The 20,421-nt window shown below is 35.3% G+C and overlaps 1 protein-coding gene across 2 annotated transcripts in view; it reads right to left on the bottom strand.

The window, feature by feature from the left end:
• Positions 1–20,421, bottom strand: part of Kcmf1 (potassium channel modulatory factor 1) — a 79,138-nt gene that overhangs the window by 28,965 nt on the left and 29,752 nt on the right. For both annotated transcript variants that reach the window (XM_027943799.3, XM_071601777.1), the window contains exons 2-3: positions 4,403–4,570; positions 959–1,098 (exon numbers count right to left, since the gene is read on the bottom strand). In XM_027943799.3, coding sequence (XP_027799600.1) covers positions 959–1,098; positions 4,403–4,570 — 308 coding nt within the window. The remainder of the gene's footprint in view (positions 1–958; positions 1,099–4,402; positions 4,571–20,421) is intronic.

The raw sequence follows: 20,421 nt of genomic DNA, 5'->3' as shown, positions 1-20,421 counted from the left end.
GAGGGCCTCTGGCTGAGTTCAAATACCTGCATGTCCTTGAAAATGGTACTTTATTTGTTCCAAGTACATTGGGGGGCTTATCAGTTGATATATATGCAATTGTTTGTACCAAAATTCCTCAAATTCATTACCTACAGTTCCATATACAGTCTTCATTTACCTCTTATTGGCAATAGTAAAGAGGTGGGAGAGAGACTCTTTTGTGTATATTCATCATTTCTTGAAAAAAACTCCAAAAGGGGACTGGGGTTGTGGCTCAGTGGTAAAGTGCTTGCCTAGCATGTGTGAGGCCCTGGGTTCAATTCTCAGTGCCGCATATAAATAAATAAAATAAAGATCTATTGACAACTAAAAAATAGATATAAACTCCAAAAGGCTTTTAAGGTAACACTTTGTGTATTATTCGGTGTCTTTGACTTTACATTATTGAAAAAGATTAGGAAGGAAGAATTGAGGGACTGCATAGAGTTCTTGCCTAGCAAACAAGATTTGATCTGATGAAAAAACTAAAGAAGTCAGTGATCCACTACAATGAGTGGACAATGGATTACTGTTTAATATACAACCATAGATTTTTAAATATCCTGTTAAAAGTTCCTTATATAAGAAAAATGAAGTTTGTAGTAAAATGAACAATACTTAAAAAAGAGATGCACTGAAGGTTGGCTGGGATCTGTTCAACCTTTTCACAAAGCATTTAATAAAGCTCTTCTGAATTTGGCCAAGACTTCATGCTATGCTGTCAGCAACACAGTAATTAAAGGTTAAGATGAACAAATATCATATGAATGCAGCCTCCTCAAGTTGTAAAATTTCTGTTAAAAGATAGTGTTTACATTACATTTATTAAAATTATTAATATACTAAGTAAGAGATAGATGATAATGACCTTACTTTATCAATGTTAGGAATAACATTCTTCACAATATCATTTTAGACAAAAGACTGCTTCACATACCACTTCTGTTGATGTTTCTGCATGTTCAGAAGTAACATGTTCTTGAAGAGATGTCTCTGTGTAGCCCATTTTTCCACAATAGGGACAAGTAAAAGACTGTGGCTGCTCTACAGAGAAAGCTTCCCCACCATAGTACAAATCTGAAAAATAAAGTAGAATTGAATTGAGATATAATTATTAATAAATTTTTAATATATAAAAACATAACCATATGTTACAATAAAGAAAAAAGTGCATCTGAATTATCCACCTCACTCTGCCATGGAGTGCTTAAATCCCTCTTTGTTTACATTTCAAACATTTTTATTCCCACAGGGCAACAGACTACTCTTCCCAAAAATTCTTTCCCTGGATAACCTACTACACCTGGCAAAGAAAACAAAGCAAACTACTTTCTCCCTGCTATAGTTTGAAAATCCTCCTAAGGCCCATGTGTATAAAGGCTCATTGACCAGCCTGTGGTGCTAGCGGGATGGGTCATTGAGGATGTGCCCTTGAAGGGAGGTTTGGGATCTTAGCCCCTTTTTCTTTCTCTTTGCTTCCCAGCTTGTCGTGAGGAGACTAGGCCTCCTTCACTATGTGTTCCTGCCATAATGTGCTCCTGCCAACACAGGCCCAAAACAAAAGGGTCAAATATCCATAGACTGAAACCTCTGAAACTATGAGTCAAAATAAATCTTTTCTCCTTTTAAATTGATAATCTCAGTTATTTTGTCACAATGACAAAAAGCTAATGAACTCCTCTTCATATAATTTTGAAAGTGATCATTCCACATGTGTATCTAATTTAATGGTAATTAATTTTTCCTTCTCTCTCTACCTTCTGTGGCAACAATAATATCAAGATAAGATTCAGGAAAATGTACTATATACAAGTACTCAGAGGGAAAGAATAGACCTCTATGATCAATAGACAACTACCAGATGCAATTATTTGTCTGCGGAACATAAAATTCTTAGAGCAGAAAGTATCCTAGGCATTCAATTTTTGTGGATATGAACTTGAATAGGGTACTACCACAATATACTCTGCCCAAATAAGTTACAAAAGAACTACCCAGACAGAGTCTGTGGGAATAATCTGTTTGCTTCATTAGTTTATCTTAGGAAATAAGTCTACTTTTCTCCACTTGTAGCACAAAAGAAAATCAAAGTATATTTAATATGCTGTACAACTCTACTTTACTACAAAGAACTGAACCCAGGGCCTCATGCAAGTGCTCTGCCACTAACCTACATCCCCAGTCCCATACATATTTATTTCTTTAACATTAAACAGGCCATATTTAAGAGAACAGCATAAGATAACTTTTATAAGGAGAAAAAAATGGAAGTGTTCACTACATGATACACATTTGTTTATTCCCTAGGGGCTGTAAACTTTCTAAATATATATATATATATATATATATATATATATATATATATATATATATATGTGTGTGTGTGTGTGTGTGTGTATGTAAATATATATGAGAGAGAGAGACAGACAGACAGACACAGTTTATTATGATAACAAGATTCACTAGGCAAATTTGGGGCGGTTGAGAAGAAAGAAAGAAAGAATATGTATATAAAAAGAACAGAATTTCCTCACCCAATAAAGGATATCTATCAAAAACTCACAACCAGATGGTGGAATGAGATGGATATCTCATTCTTCATACATGTACCTGAAGTACATATATAAAGACACAAATGGTGTGACTCTATTTTGTGAACAACCAGAGACATGAAAAATTATGCTCTACATTTGTACTAGGATGGAAATGCATTCTGCTGTCATGTATAACAAATTAGAATAAATTTATTAAAAAAACATTATATCACTGGTAAAAGACTGGATACTTTTCCCCCTAAGATCCAAGATAAGGGTGTTTACTCTTGTCACTTTTATTCAGTATTTTACTAGAGGATCTAACCAGAGAAAATGAAAGGAAGAAGTAAAATGACCTAACTATATCTGTAGATGACATGACCTTGTTTATAGAAAATTCTAAATAATCAAATAAAAAACTATCAGAATTTCAGCAAAAGTGTAGGATACAAGATCTATATATAAAAATCAATTACTTTTCTATACATTTGTAATAACTACTCCAAAATAAAACAATTTTAATTATAAAAACGAAAAGAAGAAAAAACACTTTGGAATACAATTAAGCAGGTGCAAAATGTATGCTGATAACTATAAAACTTTGTCAAAAGAAAGTATATACCTAAATAAGTAAAAAAGATATCTATGTTCACTGGCCATCAATTTAATTAGTATTAATTATTATAGTTATTAATATTATTAAGACTCTCCAAACTAAACTACAGATTAAATACAATCTCCATCAAAATCCCTGGTGGTTTCTTTACAAAAACTGACAAATTGATCCTAAAATTCACACAGAAACTCAAAGAGCCAAGAATAACCAAAATAATCCTGAAATGGAATAAAAATTGGAAGACCCACACACAATTTCAAAACTTACTTTAAAACTATAGAAGTAAAGATAGTGTAGGCCTGGCATAAACAAACATACAGACCAATGGAATACACTGAATAAACAGAAATAAACCTCATTAATGGTCAATTTACTTTCAACAAAAGTACCAAGACAATTCATTGGCTAAAGAATAGGTTCTTGGTGCTGGGGTTATGGCTCAGCGGTAAAGCACTCGCCTTGCAAATGCAAGGCCCAGGGTTCGATCCTCAGCACCACATAAAAATTTAAAAAATCAAAAGTATATATGTATTTTTTTAAAAAGAATATATTCTTTAAAAAGAACAGATTCTTTAATGATGCTGGGGGCAACAAGAAAAGAACTGGATACGCAAAAGAATAAAGCTGACCCTCTACCTCAACTCCCTATACAAAAAATTCTGCCAGGCAGTGGTATGTGCCTCTAATTACAGCCACTCAGGAGGCTGAGGCAGAAGTATCCAAAGTCTAAGGCCAGTCTCGATTTTGAAATGCAAATCAAAAGCACTTGAGATACTACTTCATATCCATTATTAAGAAGAGCTATGACCAAAAAAATACTAATAACAAGTTTTGGCTAGGTAAGAAATTACAGCAGAAATATTATAGCTTTTCTTATAGATGAACAATGACCCCTAATAAATAGTAGAATTGATCTGCATTCTAATAACTAGACCAAGAACTAGTACTTCTGTGCTGCTGATGAGAATAGTTTGATTTTATTCCTTCTTTATTAAAGCACTTTTCTATTTCATACCTTGCCAGGTATGTATTTATTGAAATGGCTTCACAAAAACATAAACTATGATTTAGAGACAGAAATACTTAGAATACAATGGCACAATTTATTTTTAATGAATTTTAGCCACCATATTTGCCATTAAAGATAGTTTTAAAACATTTTGCCTTTGCTTCTTCATGCACACATAAAATTCTAAATGACCATTTATTAAAATTTTTTTTAAACACTTACCAAAATCTACCCTTGTTAATATGCACTGCATTGGGTGGTCAGTTGTATGCCTTGTTGTTGTTGCACCACTTTCATAACAAGATGCACAAAGATCGTAATCGTAGCAAATTAAACACTTGTATCTGCGACCTCGAAAATTGCCTTTTAAACATGCATCACAGCTGACACCTATTAAAAAAAAATCCTTAATTAGCAATTATTAAAGGTCACTTTTCATTTTTATAAGTGTTTATGATTAATTTTACCCCAAGTATCCCTTCCAAATGACTAAAAACAATATAATAAAATGACATGGGAATTTCCAGCAGTATGGTATATAGCAAATTTATACTCCAAATAAAAATAACTTAAAAGTCTGGCATGGTGGTAGACGCCCGTGATCCCAGCAGCTCGGAAGGCTGAGGCAGGAGGATCACAAGTTCAAAGCTAACCTCAGCAACAATGAGACACTAAGCAACTCAGGGAGAACTGTCTCTAAATAAAATACAAAATAGGACTAGGAATGTGGCTCAGTGACCAAGTGCCCCTGAGTTCAATCCCCAATAATCCCCCCACCGGCCAAAAAAAAAAAAAACATAAAATGTGAAAGTCCCTCAAATAAATGTCGTGATAGGTTAACAAGAGAGTAAAAACCAAGGTAAGGAGAAACTGGTAACTAAAGTATTAAAAAGAGCTTTCAGCCCAAGAGCATTTGCCAAAGCAGGTAAAAATCTGAGTTGAGATTTTTTTTCACACATTTTTTTATTGGAGTCTTCTAGTCATATATAATGACAGGATTTGTTGTTACATATTCATACATGCACACAATATAACAATATAATTTGGCCAACAGCACTCCCTTGAACGTGTCCCCCCCACACACCTTCACCCCCTTAGTCCCTTTCTTCTTTGGAATTCTTTTTTTCATGTTTCTTTTCCTTTTTCCTCTCTATCTTTCACATATTAAAAAAAGCATAAAATCCTTGACCTTCTCAGTTTGACTTATTTCACTTAACATAATGATCTCTAGTTCCATCAATTTTCCTTCAAATGACAATTTCTTTTGTCTTTATGGCTGAGTAAATGAGTTTAGATTTCCATAGCATTGTAGGACAAAGAGTAAGAAACAAAGATTAAAAGCTGGTAAAGGTGGGTATCTATAAGAAGTTTCCTCATAAAACTGAGACTTAATATACTTTCAATATATGGGTGAGAAATCCTCCTAAGGGAATTACAAAAATTCCTCTAGTGAAGCTCCCCCATTCCCACATAGAGGATAGGCAGGGGGGGGTAACAACAACAACCAAAAAAAAAAAAAAAACTGAAAAATTTTAATCACAAAGCAGTCCTCTTACAGGTTTAGAGCCCAAATTAAACCATTATAAAAAACCTGAGTGAAGAATTTAAAGTAGCCAGGTGTGGTAGCACACTCCTATAATTCTAGTAACTTGAGAGGCTGAAGCAGGAAGTTCCCGACGTCAAAACCAGCCTAAATTCTGACAAATTAGTCAGAATTTGTCTCAAAAAATAAAAAGGGCTGAAGATGTAGTTCAGTGGTAAAGTGCCCTTGGATTTAATCCTCAGTACCCAGCCCCCCATCTAAAAGAATTTAAAGCCCATCTTATATTAGTATTGCCAGCAAGATCTGGCAGGAATAACCTTCTGAGGAATGAGTAGGCTTTAACTCAGCAAGTACACAGAAGAAATAAAACTACCTCAGAAAAAACTAGCAGAACTAGCAGATTCAGATTGTCACAGTTCATATCAAAATTGGATAATAAGTAACAATTCTTAATACATTGAAAGAAAGAAGATTGAAGAGGCAGCCTGCAGATCTACATATGAACCAAAGGACTTCAAATTTTTAAAAAAACTTAAATTAAAAGTTAAAACTCAATGGGCAGGTTTAACAGTAGAAAGTCTTCTACTTATGTGTGATATGCCTGTTTATGCACAAAACCCACACATAGCCAAACTACTAGAATTAAATATTAAGCAACAGTTCTAGGCACCGATTAAGAAAACATGATTATTTCTTTCACTTTAAAAGAGAAAAACTATTATTAAAAACTATCATTTACAATTCTGCCTAATCAAATTCCAAGAAAGAAAGTAAATTAGTGATTATCAGAGATTAGGAGTTATTATTTAATGGTTACAGATTTTTGTTTTAGATAGGTGATGGAGAGGTGGAACTATCTGGAGCTAGATATGTAGTGATGGTTGTACAACAATGTAAATATATTTAATGTCCCTGAATTGCATGCTCAAAAGGATTAAAATGCTAAGTTTTATGTTGTGTGTGTATACATATATATATCCCACACATTTTACAATTTTAAAAAACAGGCCATTTGCAACAGCATTTTTTTAAAATGCCTATGACTAAATCTAAACAAAGATAGGAATTCTTAGTAAAAAAAATTCTAATCAAAAGAATTTTTTGTGGAACATGATAAACTGGCTCAAATTTTTAAGCAGATTACAAAGGACCTGGAACAGTCAAAAGATCCCTAAAGAAAAATAAAATGAAAGGACTTGTTTAATGTTTATCAGAACTGCAATAATAAATACAAAGATGAATAATAAAGCTGTAATAGTTACAAAAGAATGACCCTGGCATAGAGACAAGTCAACCTATGGAACAAAATACAAGGCCCAGTAACAAATGCACTATGTTGAGGACTGTTTCATGACAGCAACATCAGTACAGATCATGGGGGAGAGCAGGGAAGGAAGACAGTAAATGGTATTTGAAAGGTGATTACTCATATTGGACCCATATCCCAGACACAAAAATCAATTCCACATGGTTTAAAAACAAATGCAAACAAAAAATGGGAGCGGGGGGATTTCCAGAAGGCAATATTGAAAAGTACTTTTAAGAACTCAGAGTAGGAAATGAAATCAATCTCTCTCCCCATTGCTCCCCCGACAGTCTATATCATAATAGATTCAACCACAATAAGACTTTTTCTTCATCTTTTAACACTCAACAGTGACTGAAAAGACAAGGTCCACAAACTAATGGTATGTACAATATACATACCATACATAACAAAGTTTGTTATTTATAATACATTAAGAACTCCGAGCCAAATTCCAGCAGCTCCGGAGTCTGAGGTAGGAAGATCCTAAATTCAAAGTCAGCCTCAGCAGTTTAGTAAGACCCTGTCTCAAATAAAAAAAAAGGGGGGGAGTAGGGGAGGACTAGGGATGTGGTTCATTGGTTAAGCACCTCTGGGTTCAATCCCTGGATCCCTGGTCCCAAAAAAAGAAAAGAAAAAAACTTCGATGTAGGGCCTGGGGATGTGGCTCAAGCGGTAACGCGCTTGCCTGGCATTCGTGCAGCCCAGGTTCAATCCTCAGCACCACATACAAACAAAGATGTTGTGTCCACTGAAAACTAAAAAAAACAAATATTAAAATTCTCTCTCTCAAAAAAAAAAAACAACTCCGATGTATCAATAGGAAAATGACTAACACCCAATTTTAAAAAGGCAAACTGTCAATGAGTACTCAAAGAACAAACACAAATATCCAATTAACATATGAAAAAGACAATCTCCTTACTCACCAAAAACATGTGGAAATAAGCCTGACATGGTGGTGTACACCTATAATCCAGTAACTTTGGAGGCTTAGGCAGGAGAATTACAAGTTCATAACCAGCCTTGGCAACTAGTGAGGCCATCTCAAAATAAAAAGAGGTGGAAGGTAGTTCAATGGTAGAACACCCCTGAGATCAATTCCTATTACTTTATAAAGAAGAAAAGAGTGCAAATAAAACCATGATGAGCTATCATTTCACATCTGAAAAACTAGTAATCATATGATATATGATACAAAGACCAAGACTGAAAGAAATGGTTTGGGGAAGCAGTTCAGTGGTAGAGAAGAGTCCCTACCCAATAGATGCAAAGTTCAACCCCCAGTAACACCACACACACACACACAAAAAAAAAAATTACAGAAATAATTTAGACCTTGCTGATAAACGTATACCTCAGCCAAATCACTTTGAACAAATTGAACATGTATACTTTCTATGATATTATAATTCATTCTTAAATATATTCCCAGAGGAATCTTCTGCATGCACACCATGTAATATGTTCTAGTTTCTTGGGTTGAAAAAAATCAAGCCCTATCCCCAAGGAGCTAACATTTTAGTGGGTGATGAACAGCATAAAAACAAAGTAGATTATGAAGCTATGGAGAAAAACTGAGCAAAATTTAGCTTAATATAAAAAGGTAATATTTGAGCAAGAAGATGATATATTTCCAAGTTTACCTATTCAAAATAGCTTCCATTCATGACAATGCTTTAAGCAGAACACTAAAAATATTGAACAGGAATAAATGTCTATTTAATTACTGGATATAATAACCTTGACAAATGTAGTATATGAGTTTAGAGGCCAGGAAAGTAAAATCAGTTCTGCACACTAACTTATTTAGTGTGTGGCCTGTCTGACATTACTCTGTGGGTTTGCCATGGTATAGATCCTTACTGACATATGTAAATGAACAAAGGCTAAGGTAATTGTGTGAGGCGGCACTACCCAGTGTCAATAAAAAGAAACTGATGGTGCTTGTCCCTTATCTACTCTATTCTTCTGATTTAATTTGAAACCATCTAAATGGTTCACTAAATGGTTTAGGTTTTACTTATAGCCTAGCTTGTGTTAGTCAGATTTTTGCTACTATGACCAAAATAGTTGACAAGAACAACATAAGAGGAGGAAACATTTATTCTGGACTCACAGTTTTCAGAGGTTCAGTGCATGGTCAGCCAACTACATTGGTCTGGGCCTAAGGTGAAGCAGAACATTAACTACAGAAGAGCATGATGGAGGAAAGCCACTAAGCTGATGGCAGCCAGGAAGCAGAGAGAGAAGGGAAGGGACCATCAACAAATAGTATTCCAGGCCACACCCCCAGTGACCTACCTACTCCAGTCACACTCTGCCTACAGATGCTACAGTTACCACCCAGTATCTGCTCAAAATTTTCTTATATCAAGTGAATTAATCCACTGATTAGGATAGAGCTCTCATAATATAATTATTTTACCTCTGAACTTTCTTGTGTTATCTAACATATGAGCTTTTCAGGGACATCTCATATCCAAATCATAGCACAGCTGAATCTAGTAATAATTAAGTCTTTAAATAACAAGCCTACCCACTCTACCCCCAGCATTGTGGGGATCCAATCTATGGCCTTGTATACACAAAGCAAGCATTCTATCACTGACAGGCAAGCTCAGCCAAGAAAGAGGTTTTTGGCTGGGGGTGGAATTCAGTGTTAGAGCATGTGAGAGACCATGGGGTTCAATCCCCAGGACCCAATCCTCCCCACAAAATAAAGAAAAAAGAAACAGGTTGTTGTTGTTGTTGTTTAATTGATTAACTATTTTTGTGGTATCATTTCTATATGTATGTTTTCTAGATGCTTAAACAATGAAAGACATATTACTCAAGCTCATTATTTCTAATACAAACATTAGAATTTTCAACAGTTTTCTCAAAATACAAGTCAGATTTCATAATTAATGAGGCAAGAAGTCTAGACAGGGTTGTGTGTGTGTGTGTGTCTGTCTGCTGTCCTTTCTCGCTCTGCTTATAACAGCTGTAAATCCTGTCCTTCGATGCCTTATGTAGTCACAAACTTCTTGTGTCATTTTCCCCCCAGCACATGGGGATTGAACCCAGGGCACTCTGCCACCAAGCTACATCCCCAGCACCCCCCACCCCCTTTTTTTTTAATTTTGAAACAGGATCTCACTAAATTGCCAAGGATGGCCTCAAATTTGTGATCCTCCTTCCTAAGCCATCTGAGTGCCTGGGATTACAGGCATATGCCAACACACCCAGCTAATATTTAATTTTATAGAAGACTTCATATTATCTTTGACATGAAAGTCTCTAAATGAAAGTACAGAGGCATTTGCCACAGTTTCTCAACAGAAGCCTACTCTCCCTACTCCATGCGCACAGAATCACTCACTCTCATTTAGCTTTGAGAAAGACATCAGGTTTCCCACTTAAAACAGTCCCTTCTATGTATACCTGTAAGAATTTATGTCATTTTATGGAACAGAATAACAAAACTTGTTCCTTTAGTGTTAACTACAGGTAACTTAAAAGTTTCTACTAAAGAAAACAAGTTAGCTCTTTGCTCAAGTCTCTTGATTAACAGAAGTGGTAATACCTGGAGCCTCAGGGAAAGCTGAAACAGAGTAAGTGGCATATGTACAACTATTGATTCCTTCACAGAAAGACTTAAATTGCTTCTGATGAGAAATCAATAAGTTATATTTAAGATATTAAGAATTAAAGTTCCTATAGAAAAGTATTGGACAGAAACAATATTTGCAATAAAGTTTTGCTTTGAGAGTCAAGGCTGGAGGACCACTGGTTGTCTTTTCAGCACTGAGATCTATTAGATTAAAAATAATTGTTAGGGTTGGGTGGTGGTGAGGAGAAGCTGCCTAGCACCAAAAAAAAAGAAAAGAAAGAAAGATATAGACTCCATGTACTATTTTCCTGCAAAACCTGAGTTAACCAAATAATAAAATATGCAATTTGTTGTTTTAATTATATAGCTTCAGTCATACCAGATTATAAGGAAGTTCAGACAATCACTAGTTTGAAAATGGTAACTAGCACAAGCCAAATAATAATATGATGATGGGATATTTGTGATACTTTATCTGATCAAGTTCATTTATCTTGCTAAGAAATATGGTTTAACCCCAATTTTGACATGGACACAGGTAAAATCCAAATAAAAAGACCAGTGTACATTTGACATGTCCTACCCATTATATCTGAACATATTTCTATCCTAGACATTTTACCTTATATTTAGCAGTTCTGGAAAATAAATACATAAAAGCTATGAATAAAAATCAGAGAGAAAGAATGTTTCCTCTAGTGGGAACAGATTTTTTTAAAAGCCACTGAAATAATATGTAAAAATATTTTTCTTCCTTATTTAAAGAAAACATGAAACAAAGAGGTATTTATATTTATTGGTTTACAGTTTTTTAAAGGGGAAAACCTGACAGGCACAGTGGCTCCTGTTACCCCAGCAACCTGGGAGGCTTAGCAGAAGGGTTGCAAGGCCAGTCTCAGCAACTTAGAGAGACTACGTCTCAAAAGGAAAAAATAAGAAGGGTGGGGGATGTAGCTCAGTGGTAAAGTAACCCTGGATTCAATCCCCAGTACCAAAACAGAAATAAAATAGTAAAAAAAAAAAAAAAACATTAAAAAATAATAATAAATAATTTTTAAAAGGTGAGAATAAAATAATTTTAAAATTATTTATTTTAATAATATTTTTTAAATTATTTAGTATTAAAATAATAAATAATTTTAAAAGGTTGATAATATCAGATTGTTATCTCTTCAAATTCCATACATCACTCAAAGTTTGACTTTTCTAAAAAGAATGGATATTGTGTATACTACACAATAATCGTAATATTGAGAACTGCACAAAGAAGTTATACTATTAAAATAATTTTACAAGATAATTTCCAAGAAAAGGCTCTTTGCATTTAGGCAGCTATAAACTCATGCAACCCTTTGAAGAGGACCTCAAATGAACATGAAAGCAATTAAAGAAATACCTAAAATTATGTTGCTTAATGAAGAAAGTAAAAGAATATGTCCAGAAGTGAGTTTGCAAGAGGAAGGAATCTAAGATAAATTTTAAAATACTTCATAAGCTAGAATCCTAAATTAGGAGTAGAAAGCTTTTCCCCCTTCTATATAAGAACTGCAGGGGAAATAAAAAGAAATGATGTCTTGGAAAAGTAAAGAGTAATTTTGGGGGTTTGTTTCTTAAAGAAAAAAAATAAAGTACCTTAATTATTTTTAGAATTAGAAACAGAACAAAATCTTATATATTAAATATGTATACAATTCTGTATATTTATTTTTAAAAATGCATGCCATGTTTTACAAGAGAGAAAATCGGGTGCAGAGACCCATACAAACAAGAAAAACAGAAATGAGGATGGGAATATACAGTAGGGAAGAATAAGATACAGCAGAAAGGGAGCCAAACAGTTGAGAAGAATATTAGAGAAGAGAGAAGCTTAGTAAGTAGGCTTTGCAGTGTATGCTCTTCACTTAGTTTTCTTGTGCAAAACTCTGATGCATTCATTCAGCAATTTAAAACAACCCTTTCTGTACTAGGAATCCATTTTTCTATATTTTCTTTTTACTCTCAGGTGAATTCTGGAAGATTTGTGATATAAGGAGCATCCATCCATCCATCCTTTCCTTATTTGCTAAGTATCTACTAAGTGCCAAAATACAACAATGTATTTGCTGAAGGGGACTAAGAATGTAGCTCAAAGTTAGGGTGCGTGTTTAGGATGCACTAGGCCCTGGGTTCAAGACCTAGTTCCACCAATTTTTTTTTCCCCCTGAGGATAGAACAGTGACTTTTTGCCACTCAGAGCTTATACTCTAATTTGTATTAGCAGCAATTTTGTTATTAATTATATGCCAGATGATTTACATACATTACTTTATCAATCTTCACTGAGTCAAGAAGTAGGTAAAGAGTGTGATGAAACTTCTTCTCACTGATGATTCAGTCAGTTCAACTCTGCCCAAAAAAGTAATGAATAGAATAGCTGGATATTATATTTAAGGAGTTCCTTACAAACTTTGTCAAAGAAGAAAGTTTAATTCATTTCTAAGTTTTTGGGGGTAGAGGAACAACTGACCGATTTGCTTAACTTTAAAGAATTCATCTATATGCTTATTCACAGGTACGCATGCCTAGCCTGCAAACAGAAACTTATCTTAGTGCCAATGGTCTTGTTATCATAAGTGATCCTAAGAACAGCCTCTCGGAGTTTCTTACCTAGAAATCTCAACCAATTGAGATTCAGCCATGATTAGAACTACTTTCTAACTTCTAGAAGAGGTGTACAAGGAGTACCTGGAACAATGTAGGAATTCATTGAAAACCAGCTCAATGAACAAAATGAGTGAAAAGACATCTTCATTTCATCTGATGTAACATAACATTAATCATAAAAGAGATAAGAGGAAAAGGTATTAAATGAGCAAATGGTGAAAGTAAAGGGGGAAAAAGAAAGCGATGACCAAGTACTTGTTTCTTATAAGAGGGGAAAAAATTAAATAGGCAAGAATGCTATGTGCCTTTAATTTTAGGCACCAGCTACTAGGTGATAAAATTAGCCCAGGAGAGCTTGGTTGCAAGTAATAAGTGATAATGTAGCAGTTGGATGTGAAACAGGTTAAGAAACCAATCCTTTGTTAACCATAGTTCTGTGGTAATTTTATACGTAAAAAATCAGACTATAAAAAAGTACTTTTATATTTGAAAATAATTTTTACATTTGAAAATACTTGAAAAGTATTTTCAAATCAGATGTGGTAATGCGTACCTGTAACCTCAGCAACTCAAGAGGCTGAGGCAGGAGGATCACAAGTTTTAGGCCAGCCTTGTCAATGTAGCAACCCAATCTCAAAAAAATGAAGGAGGGGGGCTGGGGATGCAGCTCAGTGATAGTGTTCCAGGAGGTTCAATCCCCAGTACAACCAACAACAAAAAAAAGTGTTTTCAGGACTGGGAGGGTAGTTCAGACACTGAAGCACTTGCGCTACCATGTACAAGCCCTGGGTTCAATTCCCATAACCACACAAGGAGGCAAGGGAAAACCCTAGTGTAAAATGCCACTAGCTAATTTAAAAAAATACATGCTAGACAGAAACTACTTCAAAAAGAGAGATTGGTTTAGGCTCAAAGCCACCACCTAAAAGACAAAAGACCTAAATTTAGGAAAAGTGATAAATTTTATGAAATATCCAGCAATGTCATGAGTATTTTACAGAGACTTATAAAGGACAATCTAGTAATAAACAGATTAATTTCAAACTTGTAGAGGTGGTCTGGAAAAAAACACTTAAAAGGACCTACTATAGAAAGGCACAGTGGTACATGCCTTTAATCCCAGTGGCTCTGAAAGGCTGAGGCAGAATGATCACAAGTTCAAGGCCAGCCATAGCAACTTAGGCCATAAGCAACTTAGGGAGACCCTGTCTCTAAATAAAAATACAAAAAAAAGGGGGGGGCTCATTGGTAAAGACACCCTGGGTCCAATCCCTGGTACAAAAAAAAATGACATACACATAAGAATTTCCCTTAAATCCACCTCTAACCATCAATGTTCCCTTAATAAATAAATGTTTACTGTCCTTGATGTTCTTGACACCTGCTAAATACTTGATTGCTGAACTATTACTGTTCTTTTATAGATAACTGAGACACATAGACACAAAGTAACTTGCTCCAAAGGCATACAGGAATTAAGTGACAAACCAGTGATTAAGATGAAAGTCACGGGATGGGGTTGTGGCTCAGTGGTAGAGTGCACGCCTAAAACATTCAAGGCCCTGGGTTCGATCCTCAGTACCACATAAAAATAAATAAAGGTATTGTGTCCAACTAAAAAATAAATATTAAAAAAAAAAGATGAAAGTCACTACATTGGGGTTGTAGCTCAGTGGTAGAGTGCTTGCAAGGTACTGGATTCAATCCTCAGCACCACATAAAAATAAATGAATAAATGAAATAAAAGGTATTGTATCCATCTACAACTAAAAATATTTTTTCAAAAAAGATAAAAGTCTCCTACTTACACTTATCTTTTTAACCATCTGGATACCCCCCTTTCATTTTGTGAATGTCTTCAGAACTTTTATTTACTGTGATATAGAGATATATATTTGGTGTCATATTTACTTTCTTTCCTCAACTTTTTATATTAGAACACTTAATTTTACCAATTGCATCACTTCTCCAGAATGCAACCCTAAGACTAAAGAGTTACTGTGAGGACAAATATTTATTTTCAGATAATCAAATAGTTTTACCTAAGACACTATGTTTTTAGTTTTTAGTCTAGAGTAGTGTTTTCTTAACTCTGAAAACCCAAGCCCTTAGTGATAAGAATTTCAAAGCTTTGCCATCTTATTTATCTTAAGTTTTTTTTTTTTCAATAAACAAGAAATGTATCTGGTCTTCCTCCTTCACAACCTTAATTTGTATCCACCAATATAATTCTCAAACACATTGATTTATTTTCAACTATTGTCTTTTTAAATATATAAAGAAATCTTGCCTAAGTACATCTTCAAAAATGGAAATCAAACTATGGCACATGATATCACATATTATGAAATACTAGAAAACTACACTCTATGAACTAAACTTACAAATCCCCACAAAAACAAGGTACAATAGATACATAATCTATGGAAATATTTATGTAAATTTTTAAATATACAACAATGGTATATAACGGTTTACAGACACATACTTACATGGAAAACATACTGAAATGTGTGTGGGAATGACACACACCCGCAACAAAAAAGTGATGACCTCTGAAGGGTAAAGGCTGAGGATATATCTCAGTGGTCAAGTGCTTTCCTAGCACTGGAAAGGCCCTAGGTTCCATTCCTAGCACTGCCAAAAAAAAAAAAAAAAAAAAAGATGGCCTGCCCATCTACCTATATTTTTAATGTGTATTTCTTTGTATATGTTTAAAACTTTTCTTTAAAAAAAATAAAATAAAATGTGAGAAAATTTCCCAATCCATCTGAGTGTAAAGGAGAATATGAGATTATTTTTGTTTTTGTGGTACTGGGGCGTCAAACTCAGGTCTTCATGCATACTAGCTAAATAGTAAGATGACTTTTAGTGACAGGATGTGTAGTTTCGTGATAAGGTATAAATGGATAAAATAGATGACCTAGAAAATGAAATAAAACTATCCTTTTTTTGTTCCCCAGAACTAGATGCTATATCTCTTACCTGTCAATTCCTACATAGTCATTGAGTTTAAGAGATGTCTAGGCGGGTTTAGTTGTCTAGGAAGCCAATATGAAGAGCCTACTACTGGGCTTTGAAAATAGAATCTATAGATGTTTAGAATGCCCTCAACATATATTTGGCCAATAATGTACAAAGAGTAATAGGCAACTTCTGGCCTAGCAGACAGACTACATGTCTGTCTTGAGAGAGAAGCATGTTATTTCAAACTAAAGATGAAATATATTTAATGGGATCCTCCTATCTTGGAATTTCTTGGTCTATTGGTCAAATACTTTTAAACTGATTTTCTCCAACTATTTAAGGAGGAAAGGAAGAAACTTCTGAAAACCCTAATAAACAGAACAGAAAACATACTATTTGCTTAATGTTGTTTGTTTAATGATATCTGAGCTAGAAATATCTGCACATGTATCTGTAATAGATTCCCAGTAAAAGTAAGGCACAAGACAGCTCTTTCTACAGTAGTGGAAAAAGATTTGTCCTGGATATGTATTAGAAGATACTGACTTGTCCCAGTCTCACCCTAATGCAATACTTCCTACCAAGCAGTCCCTCAGTACCTCTTTTTCAGAGCAGTGCCTCAAATACCACCTCTTTAAACACTGAAACACAACATCAGGAACTCCCTATACAAAGAGTGGTTATTTCAAATCTAGTCTATCAAAAAAACACCATCAACAAGAACTCAGTAACTTTCTCCTGTTTTCCAGGCCAACCAATTTAAAATATAACAAGTCCTCCAAAAATCTTACCTTCAATGTTACATTACTTTATATCTGCTCCAGTTTCTCCACAGACTTTAATGGGACTTACAGCAGACATAAAGCTCTGTACAGGTTCAGAAATAATTAACATACAGAATGAAGCTATCACTTAACTCATCTTAATTTTCTTCAATTAAAAAAACACAAAAGAGGAAACATAATAATCTCTTTATGTTGCAGGACTATCATAGGCACATAAACATCCATTTTCCCCCCAAGGGCATTTCAAATAAAGTAGGATGTTGATTATTGTTAGTACTATACCTCAGCTCCAAGCCCATTCTTCAGGGAGGGGAAAGGCTACTGGTATTAATTCTGCGGTGGCAGGAAATATTACAAAGCATTCCCCTGCCCCAAAATGTCAATGATACCAAAGTTTAAAAACGACAAAGACCTAGGATCTGCCAACTCTATTATCCAGACACCCTTGGAAACTGTCTACTGGTTCACCTTCTGCCAATGGAGGCCCAAAGGGAGAAAGAAAACCAGAAAGTGGTCAATAATCCTCCAGCACCAGAGAGGCTCTTGTAATAGCTTGTTTGAGCCCCATCAACGCCAGCCAGCTGCAACCCATTTAGGAGGCCAAGTACCAACTAACTATGTGGAGATAAGTAACCCCAGCTTTTCCTTCTTTTTTTTTTCTTTTTTTATGTGGTGTTGAGGATTCAACCCAGTGTTTCACATGTGCTACGTAAGGGCTCTACCACTAAGCTACAACGCCATTCCCCTCATCTTTTCCCTTTTTACAATAATGGGAATGTCCTTCAATTGTTCAATGTAGTTGAAAGCAACTAAAGTGTCTTGGCAGCTGAGGGCCCAGCAGCAAGGAGCACACCAAGTGAGCACCCAGCTTTTGGTGTCTAAACAGCATCTTCTACTAGAAAGATGCAGAGTTCCTTGGAGATATGGCTGACCTCAAGGCAGGGCAAATCCATAGGCCTGACCCACTCTGACACACTTCTGAAATGAGTGATCCAGAAATGATACAGAAAGACTGATGAGGACATGGCAAAAGGACATGAAAAAAACCTTCAAGAGGCTCCCACTGGCTAAACTGGACACAAACTGAACATCAAATGAATAACAGAAATAACAGATTTATAACCCACTGAATAACACAGGAATCCACAAGTCCATACTGATATAAATAAAAAAATAAATCAGGGAGGATGAAATATTTAAAAAAAAAAAAAGTCTTGGGCTGGGGCTATAGCTCAGTGGTAGAGTGCCAGTGTGAGGCACTGGGTTCGATCCTCAGCCACCATATAAAAATAAATAAAGATACTATGTCCATCTACAACTAATATAAGTCTTCTTTATGGTAGTTATATTGATAATGACTTTAAATTCCAACTTTTACTGTAGCTTTGCTGTCCAGTGTAGTAGCCACTAGCCACATGTGAATATTTTAAACTTAATAATTTGAAATTCAGTTCCTCAATGGCACTAGCCACATTTCAAGTACTCATGGGGCTACTGGACACTATATTGGACACTGATGTACTGAACAATGGCATTTGAGACTCTGAGTCATAATTTTGTGAAAATATGTCCTAGGCTAGAGGATTTCTGATCAAGGGAATTCAAGGGTTCATTAACAAAGCATACTTTAGTGAAAACAGGGAGGGGAGATGTGAAATTGGGTAACTAAATCCTCACAAGAAGGGAGGGAGAAGGAAGGGAAGAAAAGAGTAAAAGAGAGAAAAAGTAGAACATAAAAGGAACACAAGTCCAGGAGCTTCAAAATTCTGAAAAGGAGAAAATAATCAACAGGATAATTCAAGAAACTTCCCCAAAATAAGAATATGAAGTGACAGACTGAAAGTGTCCACAAAGCATTCAACACAATGAATTAAAGAAAAAAAGAAAGGACCTAAACCAATTGTTATTGTTTCAGAAGAGCAATCAAAAAAAAAAGATTCTACTAACTTCCACGTGACAGGTAAGAAAAAGGAGTAGAGATCACACAAAGATCAAAAATCTGCTGTTTTCAAAAGGAACATAGGACACTAAAAGGTTATGCACATGATAATGTCAAAAAAGTTCCAAAGAATTTCCAAATTAATTCTAAGCCTGGAAGTTATCATTCAGTATACTGTAGCAGAACAACATTTTCAGGCACGTTGAGACCGAAAAGAATTACTTCCCATGCACACTTTCTCTGTAAACCACAAAAGCATGTACTTGTACAGAGGAAGCTAGAAATCAGAAGATCCAATCTGAGAGAAAAGCAATGAAAATCACCAGGTAGACAATGCAGGGAGAACCCCCATGCACAAAGTAAACACACACCTTGTGTAACCAATGTTTTAGATCACTTAACATTACCAGAACCCAAAGGCCTAGCCCATTTCTATTGACTGCCCCAAGTTATCATCCCAAACACAGTAGGTTAAATTTGCCTGCTTTATGTATATATACATAAATATATACCAATACTTGCAGCGCTTTCACTGTCATTGAGATACACATGTTTCCGGCTAAAATTCACAGCTCAGACAAAATAAGGCAATGCTCTGCTTCCTTGTTTCAGCTTTCATACTGTAAACAAGTGTACTTTTCATGCCCTATTTTGTGTTTTCCCCTGTGCTGTTTGTTGGGGATTTCACTACTTAAAATGCTCCCCTCCCACCTCAGTAATGATGAAGTTCTGCCTTGTGTCCCAAAATCAATTAGATAATTAGTTTACGCATGAGTTATAGTGTTGTTGGCCATGAGTTCAATGTTAATCAATCAACATTATTTTTTAAATATCCTTTGCAAGATGCAGTGGCACATGCCTGTAATTCCAGCAACTCAGGAGGCTTAGGCAGGAAGATCCCAAGTTCAAAGCCAGCCTCAGCAACTCAGCTAGGTCCTAGGTAACTTAGCAAGACCCCGTTCCAAAATACAAAAGGATGGGATTTGGCTCAGTGGTTAAGTGCCTGAGTTCAATCCCTGGTAGAAGGAAGGAAGGGCTGAAGGGAGGGAGGGAGGAAAAAAACAAAAGAATCCTTCAACAGAAATACACATAAAATAAGGTTATATATTATGGTCAGAGCTCACAGGAACCTAACCTTTTCATTTCCTCTAGGAACAGAGGTTGTATTTGCTAATTCAGTATATGTGTCAACTTTACAAACTACAACTATCACATGTAAAAAGAACTGAAAACATTCATTCTCATTCTCTCTCTCTCTCTCTCTCTCTCTCTCTCTCTCTCTCTCTCTCTCTCATATTCTTTTTAACCTAATGACATAATGGAATCTGAGGAATATGGGCCAGGTAAAGCTTCTTATCTGGAGTTGGCTGGTCTTGCAAGTGTGCTGATAAAATTTCTGCTTTGCCCTCCAGGAAGAGAAAGGGTTGGCTCAGGACTTGGTTCACTCCAAGGCAGCACCCAGC

This window comes from Marmota flaviventris, chromosome 14 (genome assembly GCF_047511675.1).
Source record: "Marmota flaviventris isolate mMarFla1 chromosome 14, mMarFla1.hap1, whole genome shotgun sequence".
In the NCBI taxonomy this organism is placed as follows: domain Eukaryota; kingdom Metazoa; phylum Chordata; class Mammalia; order Rodentia; family Sciuridae; genus Marmota; species Marmota flaviventris.
This window is presented reverse-complemented; position numbering and strand designations above follow the sequence as displayed.